At 43.3% G+C, this 19,004-nt stretch overlaps 1 protein-coding gene across 1 annotated transcript in view; it reads right to left on the bottom strand.

Annotated features, from left to right (window-relative positions):
* SPEF2 (sperm flagellar and cilia associated 2) overlaps window positions 1-19,004 on the bottom strand; it is a 1,087,451-nt gene that overhangs the window by 643,761 nt on the left and 424,686 nt on the right. The window contains exon 17 of the mRNA XM_086960525.1: window positions 7,049-7,228. Within this exon, the coding sequence (XP_086816651.1) occupies window positions 7,049-7,228 (180 nt within the window). The remainder of the gene's footprint in view (window positions 1-7,048; window positions 7,229-19,004) is intronic.

Below are 19,004 nucleotides of genomic sequence, written 5' to 3'. Positions count from 1 at the left end.
CCCCATGATTACAGGGAGGGAACTGACAGAGGAAACTGCAAGTGGGGGACAAGATATCCGACATACAACCTTCCGACAAGCCGCGCTCTAAGGAAACACCATATCTCAGTTCAAACTGTCCCCCTGCATCTTTAGTGCAAAGCACAGAGCAAATACTAGATAGGGAGGCCATGTATAGGTACCAAAGCCCAAAACCACTGAGAGTAGGGAACCACACCCCAGAGACATTACATCTACCCCCTGAGGCAAAACCATCTATTATCATTTTAAAAGGAGTCCCTAAACTATCCCCTCAAACTAAGGAATCCTGAACCAAATTAAGAAATAAAGTTATGCACTGGATGGCTGGTAATAATCTAAATATTAGTCTACTCTGTGGGGAAATCTTAATAGTGATACGCATGAATTGAGTGGGACCCACAGTAAAAAAGGGTACTGGGGATTGTATTGTAATTCATTTTCGACACCCAGAGGTGTCAAGCTTTACACTTAAGATTCAATTAAGACAACAGTATATGACCAACTGGGAAGAACGAGTGGCTGCTGTCCCTTTAGGATTTTTCTATAAACCCCCTTTTTTACTTGCCAGTCTACTCAACCACAGAAGGGCAAACCGGGTATATACAGTATCCTGTTTTAACTGCTATGCTCCACTTTCTAGCTCAGCCAATCAGGATTCACAAAATGACCAAGGGGAGACAAAAATAAATTCCAGGGTACTAAGTTCCTAGGAGTATACTGCTGGTGAACAATTAAAAAAAACTACTGAAGAAACTACTCAAATAAAGCTTAGATTATGGATTATTGCCGGGAATAAAAATAAACTACATGATAAAGAATGGTTAGGTAGCATAAAACCACTCCAACTACTATGTCTCCAGGAACTATGTCTCCAGGAGATTTAGCTTATTCAAGAGCCATATATCGATGGTTTTTAACACCGTCTCAACCCCAACTATACCATCAGTCTTTGGTCAAGCAAAGGGAGGTTTGGCAACTTTTATTTCTACTGTAGCGCGAATAGAACTTAGAAAGATGTATAATGGCTCCCCTTATGTTCAGCTTGTCCTCTTAGTAATGGGGAAAAAACAACCCTTTATTGTAGTGAATTTTTACAATAACATTTTAACGCTACTCGTTACAAGGTTGTGAATGAGCTGGAGAAAGTATTGGCTAACTTTATAGAGGGGGTGGACCCCTCATATATGTATCTGGGTTGGGGATTTTGATATCAGTAAATGTAGCTTCTCAGTAATGAACATATGCGGTTTTACTGATATAACAGGAATTAACTTACAACATTTCACACATGATAGCAATGGGGAAAAGTTAAATGAACTCCTGTGCAAATATAGCCTAGAAGTTTTAGTATCAAGAGGGAAAGAGGGAGAAACAACAAATTCTACCTTTGAACGAGGAGGAAATCCAACATGTATTGATCACATTATAGTGTCCACTAATGGCCTTATACACTGCAGCATACCAAATTGCGAATTTACCAGATTTAGTGACTACACTTCACTGACTTCGTCAATATTTGTTAAAACAAACGGGCAAAAGAAAAAACGATTGTTGCCTAATGTAGCGGAGGTCGGAAAGAATATGATTAGCATAAAATGGACAGGTATTAATGAAGATATTATGTTGCATAAGGTTGTAAAAGATAACAAGGAAAGTTTTTCCATTTGTGCGGATATTGACTCCCTCTGATATGATTATGACTGCTTATGAGAAAATTACTGCAGCAATATGCATTCATTTAAGAAAAGAAAGCACCACTAAAAAAACGAGGTAAAAGGCTGGTTCTATCAGGAATGTATGCTGGCAAAACAAGAGTTAAATAAGGCCCTACACATAACACCAAGAGATAGGACCAACTTTAAACGACTCAGACTATTATATAAACAGGCCTTAAAAAGTAGGAGGGGTAAGGTACAATAGGAGGCTTGGTTGAAACTAAATCAAGCTGCAGACACCAGGAATTTCATTTTTTCCTGGAAAGTACAGAACGCTGCGGCTAGAGCCCTGTTGGGCCTACCTAGGTTCTGCTCCGCGAAAGCAACCATTTATAAGCTCCATTGGCTCCCTATGGCTCAAAGGATTGAGTTTAAGACTCTCTGCCCTTCTTTTAAAATTCTCAAATTGTCTTCCCCCCTGAGTTTGGCGCATCTTCTTACCACCTATGTTCCCTCCCGTTCCTTAAGGTCATTGGGCCAAAATCTGGTGACAGTTCCACGGGTCAAACGCTCTCGGGCTGGAGGTCGGTCTTTCCGTTACCTCGCGGCCAAACTCTGGAACTCACTGCCAGCTCAGATCTGTGCCCTTGAGGACTTGTACGCTTTTAGGAGGGCTATCAAAACATTCCTTTTTCCTCCTGGCCCACTATAGTTTCCTGATCTCTCCCTCTTTGATTTGTTCTGTTGTGTACTGGTACTTTCTTCTGCCAGCTGAAGCGCCGGGACGCCCCTTCGCTGGGGCAGCTGTGCGCTATAAAAGTCACAATAACATAACATAACATAACAAGTGATAAACTCACCAATGTAGAAAGAGGAAGAAGATCCCATCATTGAAACAGTCATTGCTCCAAATGATTGGCTTACACATTTCAGTGGAATCTTTAATGCACCTACCAATAATGTAGAACAGTCCCCCTCTATAGCTGTGATTCCTCTCTAACAAACAAGGTTAGAGTAGGTAACTACAGCAATAAATAAGATGAAACAGGGTAAGGAACTGGGACCTAATTGGGTTCGAGCCGATGCATATAAATAAAACTTTCAGTTATGGGCACCAATCTTAATCCATGTTGTAATGCAGCTGCTAAAGGTTGCGTCCCTAAGACATGGACAGATAAAATAATCGTCCCCATTTTTAAAAAGGGAAGCCGGGGAGATGCGAGATGCTACCGCTCGATATGCCTCCTCGACTCATCTGATAAGATCATGGGGCGAAAAACCTTGGAAGATTGGAGAATTGGGTCATTGGTAGCAACATCTCAACTAAAACCCAAATTGGCTTTAGAGGGGAGATGGGGACAGTGGAGCATTGTATAAACCTGCATCTAATCATCAACAAATATACTATGGCTAAGGAAGAACATATTCATCTATGCTTTGCAGACCTAAGTTCGGCCTTTGACTGCGTAAACCATGTTAAATTGTGGGATGCAATAATTATTATGGGTGCCCCAGATGACATTGTCTCATTCTTAATACAAATATATGCAAGCCTGACATCTAGAGTAAGGTATGGGAGGGAAGGAGAGTGCACCCCTCATTTCAAGGTTTAAAGGGAAATAAGACAGGGCTGTGTCATCGCACCCCTTCTCTTTTCATTATATATTAATGGGATCAACACTACTCTTCAGAAACGAAATACTGATGCCCCAAAAATTGGTTCACGACCAACCCTACTGTTACTGTTTGCAGACGATGCAGTTTTAAATTATAGAACTGCAAATGGATTAAAAGAAAAGATTGAAACTTTCGTCTCATACTTGGAAAGAGAGACCTAAAATTAAACTTCACTAAAACTTTTGTGATGGTCTGTGGTCGAGGTAGGTCTAAGAAAAAGCACCATTACGTACGGACATACATGTTAACAGAAGTCCAAAACTTCTCCTACCTAGGTATTTTATTTTATTTTAATAGTAATTGGACTCCTCTTTTAGGCCAGTCTAGACTTAAATTGATTAGAACCATGGAGGGTGATTTTCAGATTCTGCAACAAAATAGGAAGCACACCTATCCGTATATTTTAAGCATATCATTAGCAACCTATGGCTCTATAGTATGGTGTAACGCCACCCTTAATATATTGAAATCCTGTGAAAATTAATTTTTCTGTCGTATGCTAGCTGTACCAAGATCTACCTCTACATATCTCTTGCATAAAGTGCTGGATGCACCATATGTGGCCAACCTAATTCAAGTAAGAGCCTCCTGCTCATGGCATAACATTTGGTGCAAAGGGGGACCAAAGTTTACAAGGAATATAATCAAGGATTGCTCAACTTTGGAACACACTAACAAAACCCCGTTGCTATCATACATATACAAATTGCTAAAGAACATTGACAAATATGTATCGGTAAAAAATCCCACAGACATCTTGCAATATGGTAAAAGAGAAATTAAAAGAATTGTATATGGAGAAACTAAGCCAGGAGAGGGCTTGGAGGGATGAGGAAAAAATAAGCTTATTGAGATACATAGCCCATATCGAGTCGACTGGTCTACGAAATTATTTGGTTAAAGTTACATATATTCAGGATAGATTTCATATGACAGGACTGCGTTTGGGCACAGTCCATGAACTGTTGGCTTTCCCAAAACATGAAAAATGGCAGAAAACCATACATAAATGTTCATGTGATGGGAAAGCAAATCAGTACACTATGCACTTTATGTTGTTTTGTAAATTTTTTCGAGATGTTAGAAAAAAAATGTACGCCCAATTTATATTGTACAGAATATTTTTTACAAGGATGCCATGAAATGTATTTGTACCCTTGAAAATGAATTAGCCGGTTGTGCTGTTGCTGGTTTTATCAGCAGGGCTTTACAAAGAAGGAAATCCCTTGCACATATAGACAATCTAGTTTATGAAGTTGATTGAAGAATGCCCCTTGATTGAAAAGTAAAATTATTAAATGGGATAACAAGGTTGATCTGTACAAATAAAGTTTTAACAGCTAAAGTATGTATCATATAAAATTAATTGTTAGTAAGTTTTAAATGTTTGTACATTTATGGATCGAAAAAGAGATTTGAATAAAGTTATATGATGATGATGATGATGACTAAGTCGTCAATTTCAGAGGGTTGAGAGTTCATTACCCGGCTGTGTTGTGGTAAAGTCTAAAAAAAAAAAATGCATAAGCGCCAGCCTTTATTTATTTGAAGTCACTGTGAAGACTGTGTGTTGCGACCTATCTATGGACATCTATCTATGGACATCTATGGACCTATCTATGGAAATCTATCTATCGACCTATCTGGGAACAGGGCCCACTTACGTGTCTACAGCACTCATTGTGCATGCTCTGTGCTCTTCACAGTTATGCTGTGAATTTGATTTACTGGTTTTAATCTTTTCAGGAACTGTACAAAAATAAGAGAACTAGATTTTTCAAAAAACATTGGAACTACATGCAACTTAGTGCATTTGCAGATACTCGATCTGACCCCTTATGACAGCTCAGTCGCAGTTTTTTCAGGACACGGGCTTCAGTGCCTGGCATTCTCTAATGACCACTACAAGAGATTTCAATTGGTTCGGATTCTCAAAGGATTCTGCAATTAGTGAAGGGACAAAATGCACCCTCTTCTAATGTAGTATTCTCAGAGGATTTAGTTAAAAAAAGTTTTTCTCAAATAAAACTTCTGAGCCCTCCTGACACCTTTTTGTACACCGATTTCTCATACACAACTGAATATGTTGATAGCAAACCAAGCAAAGGCATTCCTGTGTGTACAGTTCTAGTTTCATGTTAAGTCTGATGTCATTCTCGGTACAGTATATTTTGCCGTGGTGGAGAGCAACATATCGTACGGGAGCTAAAATATATATATATATATATATATATATATATATATATATATATATATATATATATATATATATATATATATATATATATATATATATATATATATATATATATATATATATATATATATATATATATATATATATATATATATATATATATATATATATATATATATTATCACAAGGGTTCCATTTTTCCGGGGGCTCCGAACCTGCAGGGTGGGCTCCTAAGGCAGGAATGGAAATCCTGCTAAAATGCAATCTCTTGCAAACAACAACAGAGCCCAACTCCGTCTGATGCAGAAAGCAGACTTTTATTTCATCCAAAACACCGCAGCTTTTTTAAACACACTTAATTGGTCCTGACGCGTTTCAGCGTAACTCCGCCTTGTTCACAGGTGGGTGTGTTACAATTAACTCCAAGTGGACTTTGGCCCGTAGCAGGATGACCACGGGACCCAGAATGCACCAGCTAGGTAATCTTGCTTGTAAATAGGAATTTGTTGCATGTCTTTTAAACAATACATTCTGCCATCAGCTTGATGCGTGAAATATATTTGTTTGGCAAATGTCTCACCAGTCAGCAGTGTCTTCAATTTGTGCTAGCGCTGCGGAGTTGCAGGAGAGAAGAAGTCACCTCTCACCTCTCCCTTTCTTCTCAAACGAACTGCCACATGGCCTTTGGAAGTCCTTTAGCGGCTGGCAGCGTTGGTAAGCGGCCCATCCCCCTCATTCGAATTATCACAAGGGTTCCATTTTTCCGGGGGCTAATATATATATATATATATATATATATATATATATATATATATATATATATAATATCTTTTTGATTCTCAGTTTATTCCAGTCCACTCAAAACCTGTCATGCTGAAACTTAGGGCCATATGCATAAACACATTTTCCCATAGACACAGAATGGGTAAAACCCTTTGATACATCTGGCCCTTAGTCACTTAGGCTATCTGTTGCAAAGTTTGAGCAGGTTTGTCAAAATGTGACAAATATGTCATCACACCAAACAATACATATTCAGGGGAAACTGAGATTTAACTATAGCTAGACTATTATTAATCAGTGTGTATGTGTGATGTGCGTTCATTTATTCTGACAAGTAACAGGGCCACCCCACAATGGCACAATGTTCGTGCAATACAAATGCAACTCTATCGCTATGAATGTTAAAATATCCAGCACGCTCGCACTGTTCCCTAGAGTTACCTTTGCATGAACATCTCAGTGCACAGGAAGAACCATACCACTATCCCTTCTAACTCAAAAGATGCAACGAAAATGCAATGCAGTCCCAAACAGCCATGGACCATGACTGAGTTCTGACAATTAAACATTAACTGATATTGCATAAAGACACAATATTAAAAACAAATACCTGATTATTAAATAATTAATCTCTAGGCAATTTAGTCTCATAATAAAAATGTACAGAGCACATATTCTCTTAAAATATTTATAAAGAAAACACTAATTAACACACCATCCGGGGATTTAGATTTGGATCTTGATTTTGATTTTGATTTTGATTTAGATTCTTTTTTGCCACTTGCTTCAGGTGTGGGTGATGGCGGAACAAGCTGTTTACTCAAATCTGGTGAAGGTTCCTCGGTAGGTGGTGGTGGTGGCACAGGAATGTCTTCTAATTTCTCTTCTTCTTTTCCTTTAAATGATTACATAAATATGATACAGTGGTTTAAGAATCATTGGAAGTCGAATGTGATCCGCACAACATTTTTATTTTAAAATAGCTACATTTGCGGCACAATCAGACTACCAGCACCCCTAAGACTGAACACAATTTCCCAGGGTGGGGACATCTAAACCATGTATCAGATGCATGCATAGACCCTGCCCCCAGATGTATGCCCACACCATGTCTCAGATGCAGCCCCTGATAGATTCTCCTCACTATTTTAATCACGCAGGCGCACCTAAGGCAAGACCATCTGTACTCATCTGTGGCCGGATCGCGCCTAGCCCCAGGATCCCTGGAGCCCCTCATTGAAACATTTTAATCTCATATTCAGGTAAGGAACTCCACGATCTCCGTCCAGTATGCACCTTAAGCAGCATCTGTTCTAACCTCAACTCCCTTGCCCAAACAATTCATCTTACATGCCCCAGCTGCAGAGTGGTTATATTTGAACCGACCTTGTAGACTTCAGGCCACAACTACACCTAGAAAGAGTCTAAACTGCCCCTTCCCCACATTAATGCGTGCACGTTAGCTCAACATAAACTTGAAATTGATGACCTTCTTGAAAGCCAAAATCTCGTTGTTCTGTTGATAACCGAGAGCTGGGGAGACCCTGCATCTAGCCTAGACTTTGGAATTGCAGTACCTGTTGGCCTCTTTTTTTTAGATTTGATAGATCACACACATTTTGGAGGAATTTTGAGTTAATACACCATGACTGGGTTACCGCCTCCTATGAGCCAGCTCTTTCTGCTGATTGTGAAGCGTTTTTTTTTAAAGGGCTTAAGCAACAAGTACACTCTCAACAGGATGTTACCATATCACCCTGCAGGGGATATAATAAATTAGTGAGCAGTTTCAACACATTGATTGAAATAGTGTGCAAATGAGGTAACAATTCTGTGTTATTTTAATATCTACCCAGACTCCTAATAAGACAAGGATACTCAAGCCTTTATTGAAAACATGACTTCATTTGAACTAGGTCAACTTATTAAACAACCTACACACCAAGCAGGGCACATCGTTGATGGTCTTTTTACCAACAATCCTCATATTGCACTAGATGAGGTGATTCCTCCCAGCTGGTCAGATCACCAGGGTGATATCTTGTGCCTTAATATCCCACACATGGTCCACACCACCTCGAACGATGAGGGCACCTTCTGCCTCACGGCTCGGAGCAAAATTGACAAAACCATCTTAAACCAACAGCTGAGGCTTTCCCAACCGTAAATCCCATCCTTTGCTGAACTGGCATCATCTTGTTACACAGACTGGCTCAACACAACTTTTGCTAAAATAGCCCCTTCCAAGGTATCACGCTCGTATAGAAGTGTACCATCAAGTCCTGCCCGGACTAAATATAAAAACATTCTAAAAGAAGAAAAAAGCAACTGCTATACCCAACACATGGAATCAGCCTTTAACTCCACCAAGGAACTATTTCAAGTAGTGACCAAACTCTCCTCCGGCCCGAGTAGAAATGTGGCTGCTCCTAGCCAAGATTTCTGCAACAGCATGGTGTCTAGCTTTAGGGACAAAGTTGACAACATTTTTCAGAAATTTAACAACTCTGTTAAGGGAAAGGTCAGTAGCGGGACCTATCAATAAAACCGCCTTATACTCATCTGCCAGAATTCTCCCCCACAACATCTGATCAAATTACCAAACTCCTCAATATCGCTAAATCTGGTTCCTATCAAAACCCTTTCACCCAGGAGTACTCCAATTTGCACCTGAAGAAATAGCTAGCAACCTCTCAGCCATCTTTACCTCCATGGTTATCACAGGAGTCTTTCCCTCAAGGTGGAAAAAAACCCTCTATTCTCCCATTAAAAAAAGGCATAATTACCGGCATATTTCCAGCCTCCCCTTTCCGGATAAATTTGTGAAAACATTCTAAATACGAAGCTTACCCACTTTATCCTAGAAAATCATCTCCTGGAACCAGCTCAGTTTGGGTTCAGACCCGGCCACAATATGGGAACAGCACTAATCAAAGCCACTTAAGAGCAGCCTAGACAATGGAGGCTCGGCTCTTGTTCTCCTCGACCTGGCTGCAGCCTTTTATACAGACCAACACAAGATTTTAATTAATAGGATGGATGAACTTGGGGTTAAGGACATCTATCTTGTCCTATAGGGAACAATATGTAGCCTTGGGTGGCTTTGAGTCCACTTGTTTCTCACTTACCTGCGGGACCCTCAGGAGTCCTCTCTCAGTCCCACTCTTTTCAATATTTTTGTCTCTGAACTAGCTACTGTAACAAAAGGTTTTAACTTTTCTATTACCTATTACGCAGATGACACTCAAATTGTAGTGTCAGCCCTTACCGATGATGCTGGGCTGTCATCTTGATTTCAGGTCTGCATGAGATCAACCAGCTTCTGGATGAACAGGCACTGCCTGAAGCTTAACTTTGGTAAAACAAAGCTGATAACATTTGGCAATCTCACACCTATCTGGTCCCCCTCCTGTGGCCATATGACTTAGGGTCCCCCCTGCTCCAGTGCCCTCAGGATGATAAAGAAAATTCTGCACTACATTTCAGCTAACACTAAAAAAAGATAGTCATCGCCGCCCTACTGCTATACAAGCTAGACTACTGCAACTGCTTTTTTAAGAACCTTCAGGAAAAATACACTGACAAATTTCAGCTAGTTCAAAATGTTGAATGAATTTAGGCTTGCCTAAGTTCCACTCTCACTTCCCCCAGTATATGAAAGCACCACTGTTTTCCAGTAAGGAGCTCTCTGCATTGCCCACAAGGCACTGCATAATTCTGGCCCTGAGTTTATTAAGTATAAATTTCAATGGTACACTCCCAATAGAGAGCTATGTTTCTTGGGTGCCAAAGCTCTCACAACCTCCAGATTCAGAAAAGTTAACTGGGGCAGAAAAAGCTTTGTTATTGGTACAACCACATTATGGAACAGTCTTCCACCTCACATCAGAGACATCCCTATCTTACTTACCTCCAGGAAAGAACTTAAAATCTGGCTTTTCCAAAACTATGGGCGATTCAGTTTGTGCGCATGTGCAGTTTGCGCCAAGACACCTCAGGGTACAGGCGCACTCTAAACATTTTACCCAAAGCCAACTTCTGATATACCTCACCAGACAATGTACTTAAACAATAGGACATGGCTTTTAAGATTTACATGTCCTCATAGTGAAAAATTCTTACATTTGTTTTTCACTACTGCAGGCCTACCGCTCGCATAGGATAACACTGGAGTTACCTTATTATATTTCGTATGGCAACAGGTGAACCGCTCCTGTTTGGTGTCTTTTGAATTGTAATGAACAATCCCACCTTATGGTGAAGTCGCATTTTAAATTACAGTTTTGAAAATGACACTTTTAGAAAGTTGCATTTTTCTGCCTTAGCCATTTGGTACCTGCAGGCTATCTCTGGGTCACATGCCTGAGTGTAGTTGACCTCCTAGAATCCACATACAATAGAGAGTTTAGGTGTGCCTGGATTGGCCATCACTGGCAGTATGGGAGGGAGGGACTGGGCCCAGCCCCACTTACACTGGAATAGGATGTGTCCTGCCTCCACACAAAGGACTGCATACCCCCTGCAGTTAGTCTGAAGCCAGGGCCAGGACAGCAGGACGATTGTGCAGTTCAAAAACCTGCCTCAAGAAGCTTCTCCCCACTTCAAAGGCACTGCTGGGTACTGGACCTCAAATACCACAACTTCAGTAGATTTCTGGAACTGTGCATACTCTGCCAGGAAGCAGGACTGCTGTGCTGCTGAAAGGATTGCTACTCTGAAGAACTGCTGCTTTCAAGGGAAGCAGCCCTGCAGTGTTGACCTGCTGCCTTCTTGTCTGGGTGAGAAGGACTAGCCATGCTTCTCTTGAACCCAGAACCCAGAGTGACTCCAAAGGATAGTTGGCTAGCCTCCTTATCTGAAAGCTCAGGTACACAATAGGCTTCCAACAACCTTGCACCTGCACTTTGACTCTTCCATCTGTGAGTCTACTCTGCCACCCCTGTCCTGGACCCTTGGAAGTGGACTAAAGGTGCCCTGCCAGCCTCTGTGGATCCAGTGCAGCCGATCCATCTCCTCTGTTGTACAGTGCAAACCGGAGCAAAACCAACACATCTCCTCTACAGTGTGAATTGGACTCATTGCAAAGACCCGAATTGCCCCTGCAGCCTGCAATGCCTATGGAACTGCCACTACAAGAAGCATCCTCAGCGCCAGCCCTCGCATTCCTCTTTGACAGTAACCTCGATGGCGATGCCAGACTCTTCATTGCAGCCTCACAGCTTCTCGGAACCTATGAATCATCCCAACTGCGTATGGCATCCTCGACACAGGACTTTGCATCGCAAGCCCGATCTACGGGTTACTCAACAATGCAGGCTCTCGTATTGCAGCCTCACTGCCACTCGGAACCGACGCATCACTAAGGGTGTGCAACACATCTTCAATAAGGATCCTCACAATGCTTTGCAAACCTGGATTTAACGTATCCTGTTCAGCATGCCTAAGTGGGTCCCCGTGGTCAGCCCGCACCCCAGTGCGATCAGCTGGAACGTTTGAATTTGTCCCGATCTGGCACGTTCAGATATCCACAGTTGGTGCTTTGTTCATTTTGGCGCTATTTTCACTAAAATCTTTTAAATTACATATCTCTGTTTCTGCTGATTTGATTTTTTCCAATTTGGTATTGTGTTTTTTCTTCAAAACCACTCTATTTTTCCAATTTGTTGTGGGGCTCTTTTTTGTGTGGCATTCTAACTTTAGTACTGTTTGAAGGGATGCACAAAAACCTTATACATTTGCATCTAACTTATGCCCGACTATTCTGAGCTAAGGTACCAGATGGTTAAGCACAGGTTAATTAAGGTTGGCTTGTTCCTCACCCTTACAAAGGTTGTGGTTGCTGATTTACCAGGGCTCAGACCCCAGTCAACCCTCAACCTAATTTCTTACATTGATGAGTTGGAAGGACAAGAAGAAGGCTTACCTGAAATGCAGCCTTCAGCTGATGGGATAACTTGACCTCTCAGTTGGAAATGCCTTGTTGAGAAGTTCAACAAAACAATACAAGGAATGATCATGGGCCTGTTGGAGCTCTTGAAGCAGAAGTGGGATGTCTTCTTGCCATGCCTTTTGTTTGCTTACAAAGAGGTACCACAAAAGGGGATTGGCTCCAGCTCCTAAGAATTTCTGCATGGACACCCTGTGAGAGGGCCTCTCAGTCTAATGAAGGAGGGCTGGGAGCAAGCTCCCAGGAAGGCCCACCAGGATGGGGACAGCTACATGCTGGCACTCTGTTCACAGATATAGCGCTTTTGGAAGAAAGCTCAAGAGAATCTAGAAGCCAGCCAGACGGTCATAAAATGGTCGTATATTTGAGTTACAGTATAGCCCAAAACTGTGGGCGAAGGTGCCTGCAGAGGCCAGCGCCCAGCAAGACCACTAATTTGGGCCATATGAGGAGAAAGAGTGCCATTATTATTATTAAAAGGCTCTTCTATAGCGCATGGCCACTCGGGAGCATCCCAGCGCTTAGGACTAACCAGAAGGAGATGGATTAAAAATGCAGGTCTGTATTATCTAGCTTTTTGGGAACAGGAAGGTTTTTAACTTTTTCCGGAAGGCGAGTAGGTTAGGCTCTTGACGAAGAGGTGGAAGAAGAGCATTCCACAACCCAGCCGCGTTATGCGAAAACAGACGGCCCCCTGTACGGGCCCTGCTAATCCTGGGAGTTATCAGAAGGTTTTGTTGGTTTGAACGAAGGTTCCCATTGGGTTTGTATGGCCTGATCATGTCATCTAGAATGGGGGGGCCTCTTCCGTAGAGTGTTTTATGGACCGTGCAGAGTGTCTTGAAGTGGATTCGCTCCTTTATGGGGAGCCAGTGCAAGGTGCAGAGCGCGGGCCTGGCTGATGTACGATGGCTAGTGCCCGTGAGTAGCCGTGCTGCGGAATTCTGGGCAACCTGAAGTTGCCGAATAACCGAAACAGGGGCTCCAAGATAGAGCGCGTTTCCATAGTCCAGCCTAGATAAAACAAGGGACTGGACTATGGTTTTCTTAGCTGTTTCGGGTAGCTGAGGGAGGATTTTTCGAATTGTTTTCAGCAATCCGAAGCAGGTGGCTACTGTCTTCCTTGCCTGGATCTTAAATGACAAAATTAATATGAAATGACAGCTCTGCGTCCAACCAAAACCTGAGACTCTTTACCTCGGTCTTTGGGGTGGGTCCAGAACCCATGCAGGAGGGCCAGTGTATCAAGTTGTTAAATATGGCCTTTTTCCCTAGAAGCATCAGCTCCGTTTTTCCTCCATTCAATTTGAGGTGGGACAAGTCCATCCATTTTGCTACCGCCTCCAGGCAACAGCAGGGATTGGAGGGGGGGGACTCCACCTGATTAAGAGAAACAACTAGCTGGGTGTCGTCAGCATAGCTTACTAGTTGGATTCCAAAGGGAGCTACTACTTCCGCCAGGGGCGCCATATAAACATTAAACAGTGTGGGGCTAAGGGAGGAGCCCTGTGGCACCCAACACTGTAATGGTATTGGTGGAAAGGAGCTGTTTCCTGAAAAGACCTTGAAGAATCTGTCGCCAAGAAAGGATTCCAGCCACATAAGTGCCCTGCCTTTGACACCGATCCCCCTGAGACGAGACAGGAGGACACGGTGATTCACCGTGTCGAAGGCGGCGCTGAGTTCCAGGAGGATAATGGCCGCGCTGCCACCTGCGTCCAGAATCCTCCTGGAATCCTCTACCAGCCTCAACCGTGCCGTCTCCGTTCCCTGTCCTCTCCGGAACCCGGTTTGGGTTGGATGAAGCAGATTGTGGGTCTCCAGAAAGGATGCTAGTTGTTTGTTTACCCATTTCTCTGCAAGTTTACTAATGCCAGGGAGCAGGGAAATGGGGCGGTAGTTGGAAAAGTCTTGGGGGTCGAGATGTGGCTTTTTTAACAAGGCCCTGACCATGGCCAGTTTCCAGTATTGAGGTACCTTCCCAGATTCAAGTGAAGTGTTAACTAAGTGGGTGATGTATGTACTGATATTGGGCAGGGCTAGGTTTAGGATGTTCATAGGGGCAGGGTCTAACGGGGAGCCGCTTTTTATAGAGTTGAAGAGCGAGGGTAAGAGCTCTTTACTGAGGGGAGAAAAGAAGGGGAGGCAAGGCGAAATACTATCAGTGTCGTCTGCCAAAGGAGGGATTGGTTCTTCCAAAGGTAGGGGAGGGAGGGAGAGGAGGATCTTTTGAATTTTTTCAGCAAAAAAAATCGCCAGATTGTTGCAGTGAGCGTCAGCTTCCTCCGTACAGGGTGGTGATGATGATGGATCGGGGACTTTTAACAGAGATTTAGCTATCTTAAACATCTCTCTTGGGGCGTTGGCGGAGACCTCGATTTTTTCTGCATAGAAGATGGATTTGGTTGCGTTAAGAGCAGATTTATATTTCTTTAAGGTGAGTTTATATTCATTTTTTTTTTCTTCCTCAAAGTGTTTTCGCCACTGCCTCTCCAACCGTTTACATTCTTGTTTCAGAGACCTTAATTCTGAAGTAAACCAGGGTTGTTTAGTGGGGCCTTTCTTTTTGGAGATATATTTTTTTGGGAGTACACTGTCCAATGATAGTTCGATCCATTGGTTGAAGTCCATGTTTGCCCTATCAATGTCCTGATTGGCCTGGGGTTCACTTGTTTTCAATGCCTCTACCCAGTCATTCGCTTCTAATTTCGTCGACCGCCTGCCCAAAGTTTTACTGGGCAGTTTTGCTAGACCGGGTGTGGGCGTATTCCATATGAAAGGAATGACCATGTGATCTGTCCAGGGAATGGGGTATGGCTCGGCTGATATTAAATCCACAATGTTTGAGAATATAGGGTCTAGAAGGTTCCCTTTGGAGTGGGTGGGATGTGAGACTATCAGATTCAGTTCACATGCCGCTAAGTCCTTAGTTAGTTCAGTAGCAATAGTATCTGAGGGATTATTGAAGTGAAGATTCAAGTCTCCCAGTACTATGAAATTTGAGACCCTGCTGACTAACTCTATAGTGGTTTCGATAGTTCCTTCCAGAAATTGTCCAATTGAGCCAGGTGGACGGTAGATTAAAAGTCCCGAGAATGACACTTCTGGGGATACTGTAATAGAAAATTGTGCACTTTCACAGTCAAGGATGGCCGCACTTCAAGAGTGCAAAGTAACCATACTCCTGGTCACGACTGATACGGTAGAGGAGAAGAGTGAACCTCTCCATCATCTCCTTTTGTCCAAGGAGCAGGATGGGGCTGTGGAGAGTGTAAGCCTCTCCCCTACCCTGACCAAAGAGCAACAGAGAGACTGCCGCCAGTTGTTGGGGAAGTTTGCCTCTCTCTTCTCCGTTACCCAGCACTCACTACATGGTGGACACATTATATTGATACTGAGAACTGCAAGCTTGTGAAAAGTAATGTCTACAGGCTGCCTGATAAGGTGAGAGCCAGCATTAACCAGAATGTGACTGGATTATTGAGCTCTCCAACAGTCCTTGGTCCAGCCCAGTAGAGTTTGTCCTCAAGGCTACTTCTTCAGTTGATATCCCATAACTTTGGTTCTGTGTAGAATATCAGGGGCTCAATGTGGACACCAAGACTGACGCACACCCCATCCCCAGAGCTGGTGAGCTCATAGAACAGTTGGGAGCTGGCAAGTTCCTCAACATGTTTGATTTAATATCAGGGTAATAGCAGGTTGCCTTAATCAAGGAGGCCAGGTAGGGGTTCACATTCTCTACCCTAGAAGGGTAATGCTCTTTGGACTGAAGAACACCTCTGTTACCTTCCAATGGTTGGTCAACCAGGTCCTGGCTTGGTCGGAGAACTTCCAAGCCAAAATTGAAGTCTTTAATTCTAACTGGCAGAACCACTGTGTCACCTCAGGAAAGTGTGTTAGGCTCTGCAGAGGGCAAGAACTACAAGGTCAGTAAGTGCCAGGTAAGGAAGGGTTCAATGAGATACTTCGGTCCGCAAGTGGGGGAGACAAGGTGCAGCTCCTTCAGTCCAACATTGAAAACATTATGGCTTTGGAACCCATAAAGAACCCAGACGGAGGTGAGAGCCTTCGTAGGCTTCACTGGCTACTACAAGAGATTCATCAAGGGATATGACACCATAGTTGCCCCCTTCACCGAGTTGACTTCTGAGAAGCAGCTCAGACAGGTGATCTGGACGGAGCCGTGCCAGAATGCTTTTGATGCCTTGAAGGAGGGCATGTGCATAATACATGTGCTCAAGGCCCCTGACTTCTCCAAAGAATTCATTGTCTAGATGGATGCCTCAGAGCATGGTGTAGGGGCTGTGCTCTCACAAATGAATGGGGAAAGAATGGATAAACATGTAGTATATTAGAAGGAGGTTACTGCCCCAGGAACAGAGGTTGAGTGCAATAGAGAGGGAAGCCTTTGCTGTGGTCAGGACAATGAAGCAGCTGAGACCAATACCTGTTTGGTGCTCACTTCCGGGTACAGGAAGACCATAGACCCCCCTCAGAGGGCTAATGTAGATGAGGTGGAAGAATCCCAAATTGTTGAGGTGGTCCATCTCCCTACAGAGAATAGACTTTGGGGTGGAGCACCATCCTGGGACAGACCGTGCCAATGCTGATAGTCTCTCTGAGTTTTTCCGCCTCAGTGACAAGAACTCTCAAGGAGATGGGTAGTTCATCCCAATTTCAATGGGGCAGGACTCCTGCTAGACCTGGCATCTTTGGAGTGAGTTACCCCCTAAAGTTTCCTCTTCAACTCTCCTGATTGCTGACTTTGTTTTTGCGGGTTTTACTACTCTGCACACTTTACTAATGCTAACCAGTGCAAAGGGGCTTCTGCTCTCGGCTTAAAACATGGTAAGAATGGCTTATACTCAGTTGGCATAATTAATTTACTGTTAAGTCCCCAGTAAAGGGGTATTCCATGAATTTAGGGCATGTAAATTAGATGGTACTGGTGAGGCTGCAGCATTGATTGTGCCACATACGTCAGTAGCCCTTTGAACTTGTCTCAGGCCTGTCTTCACAGCCTGTGTGTGCAGATTTAACTAACATTTCAATCTGGCAAAAAAAAACTTTTGCCAGGCCCATACCTTCCCTTTTAATACATATATGTCACCCCTCTGGACCGCCCGAAGGCTGGGTGCAATGCATTTGAAAAGTAAGACATGTGCTTTTAAATTTTACATGTCCTGGTAGTGAAAAGGTCTTACATTTGTTTTCACTATTGCAAGGCCTACCTCTCCCATAGGACTACACTGGAGTTACCTTGTAACAATTTATATGTGTAATTTCCAAATGGGAACAGGTAAACAGTTCATGTTTGTAATGGAAAATCTCATCTTATAGTGAACTTGGTTTCTAAATTAAAATTTTGAAAATGTCATTTTTAGAAAGTAAGCATTTTCCTGACTTAGCCATTTGATAACTGCAGCCTGTCTCTGGGTCACACGACTAGGTGTAGCTGACAGTTGGGGTTTGTGTATTCCTACTATACAGCCACCCACAAAAGGGAACTTAGGTGTGCCTGAATGGGCATCACAGGCATGATGGGGGGAGATGCTGGGCCTAGCCCCACTTACACTTGAATAGGCTGAGTCTTGCCGCCATACAAAGGGCTGCATACCCTCTGTAGTTAGTCTGGAGCAACGGCCAATAAGGAAGGGCACCTGGGCACTTCAAAGGTCTGCCTTAAGAAGCTTCTACCCACTTCAAATTCACAACTGAGCATAAATACTGGAGAACTCAGACACCATCACTTCAGTACACTTCTGGACCTGTAGATACTCTGCCTGGAAGAAGGACTGCTGTGCCACTCAAAGAACTGCCACTTTATTAGACCACTGCTCTGAAGGACTGCTTGGGGTGAGAAGGACTGCACATACATCTCTTGAACCCATAGTGACTCCATGGACTAGTTGGATGGCCTCCTGATCTGAAGCCTTATGGACACAACTGGCTTTCAACAACCTTGCATTGAACCTAGACTCTGCCATCTGTGAGTTTATTCAGCTAAGTGGGGCAGCCCCAGTCCTGGATCCTTGGAATTGGGCTTAAGGAGCTCTGTTAGCCTTTGTGGATTCAAAAACAACAATTGATGGATGGAATGCTGAAACAATGTCAAACTTTCACCTCTAGTGCAGAGATCTGGGCCTAAATCCATCGTTTTGTTTGGACACCATGCCATTCCAGTTTAGTACCAGCCATATGCAAATCAGTCTTGACACTGCTCCCCATGAGAACAGCCCAGCCTGAGCTGCCAGTTCAGTCTTCCCTGGCCAGGAAACAAGCATTCTGGGACCGGTTTCAGGGTATCACCCCTCATCAGCCAGGCTAGCTTGACTCCGGTGGCATGATGAGCATGGGACCCATGTCTGGGCATACCCTTCCCACTTCGGGCGACAAAATGCAAAAATAATAATTTATGGACAGAATGCTGAAACCATATCAAACATTTACCCCAATACAGAGATCTGGACCTAAATCCATCGTATTTTGTGCACCATGCCATTCTAGTTTAGAATCCGGCCATATGCAAATCAGTCTTTACCCTGCTCCACATGGAAGCCCTGATGAAGCCAGTCTCCTAAAGTTGTAGGGATATCTGAAGCCTGTACAACGTGCTGTGGAAGCTGTGGGCCGGTCTGGAACCTTAAACCCTGCCTGCCTTCTCATAGAGGTAAGGAGAATACCTGGTTCTGCAGGAGACAAGGGTGTCGAGAAGGAGAGG

This window comes from Lissotriton vulgaris, chromosome 3_1 (genome assembly GCF_964263255.1).
Source record: "Lissotriton vulgaris chromosome 3_1, aLisVul1.2, whole genome shotgun sequence".
NCBI lineage: Eukaryota > Metazoa > Chordata > Amphibia > Caudata > Salamandridae > Lissotriton > Lissotriton vulgaris.
The sequence above is the reverse complement of the archived record's forward strand: the minus strand, read 5'-3'. Positions and strand labels throughout refer to the sequence as shown.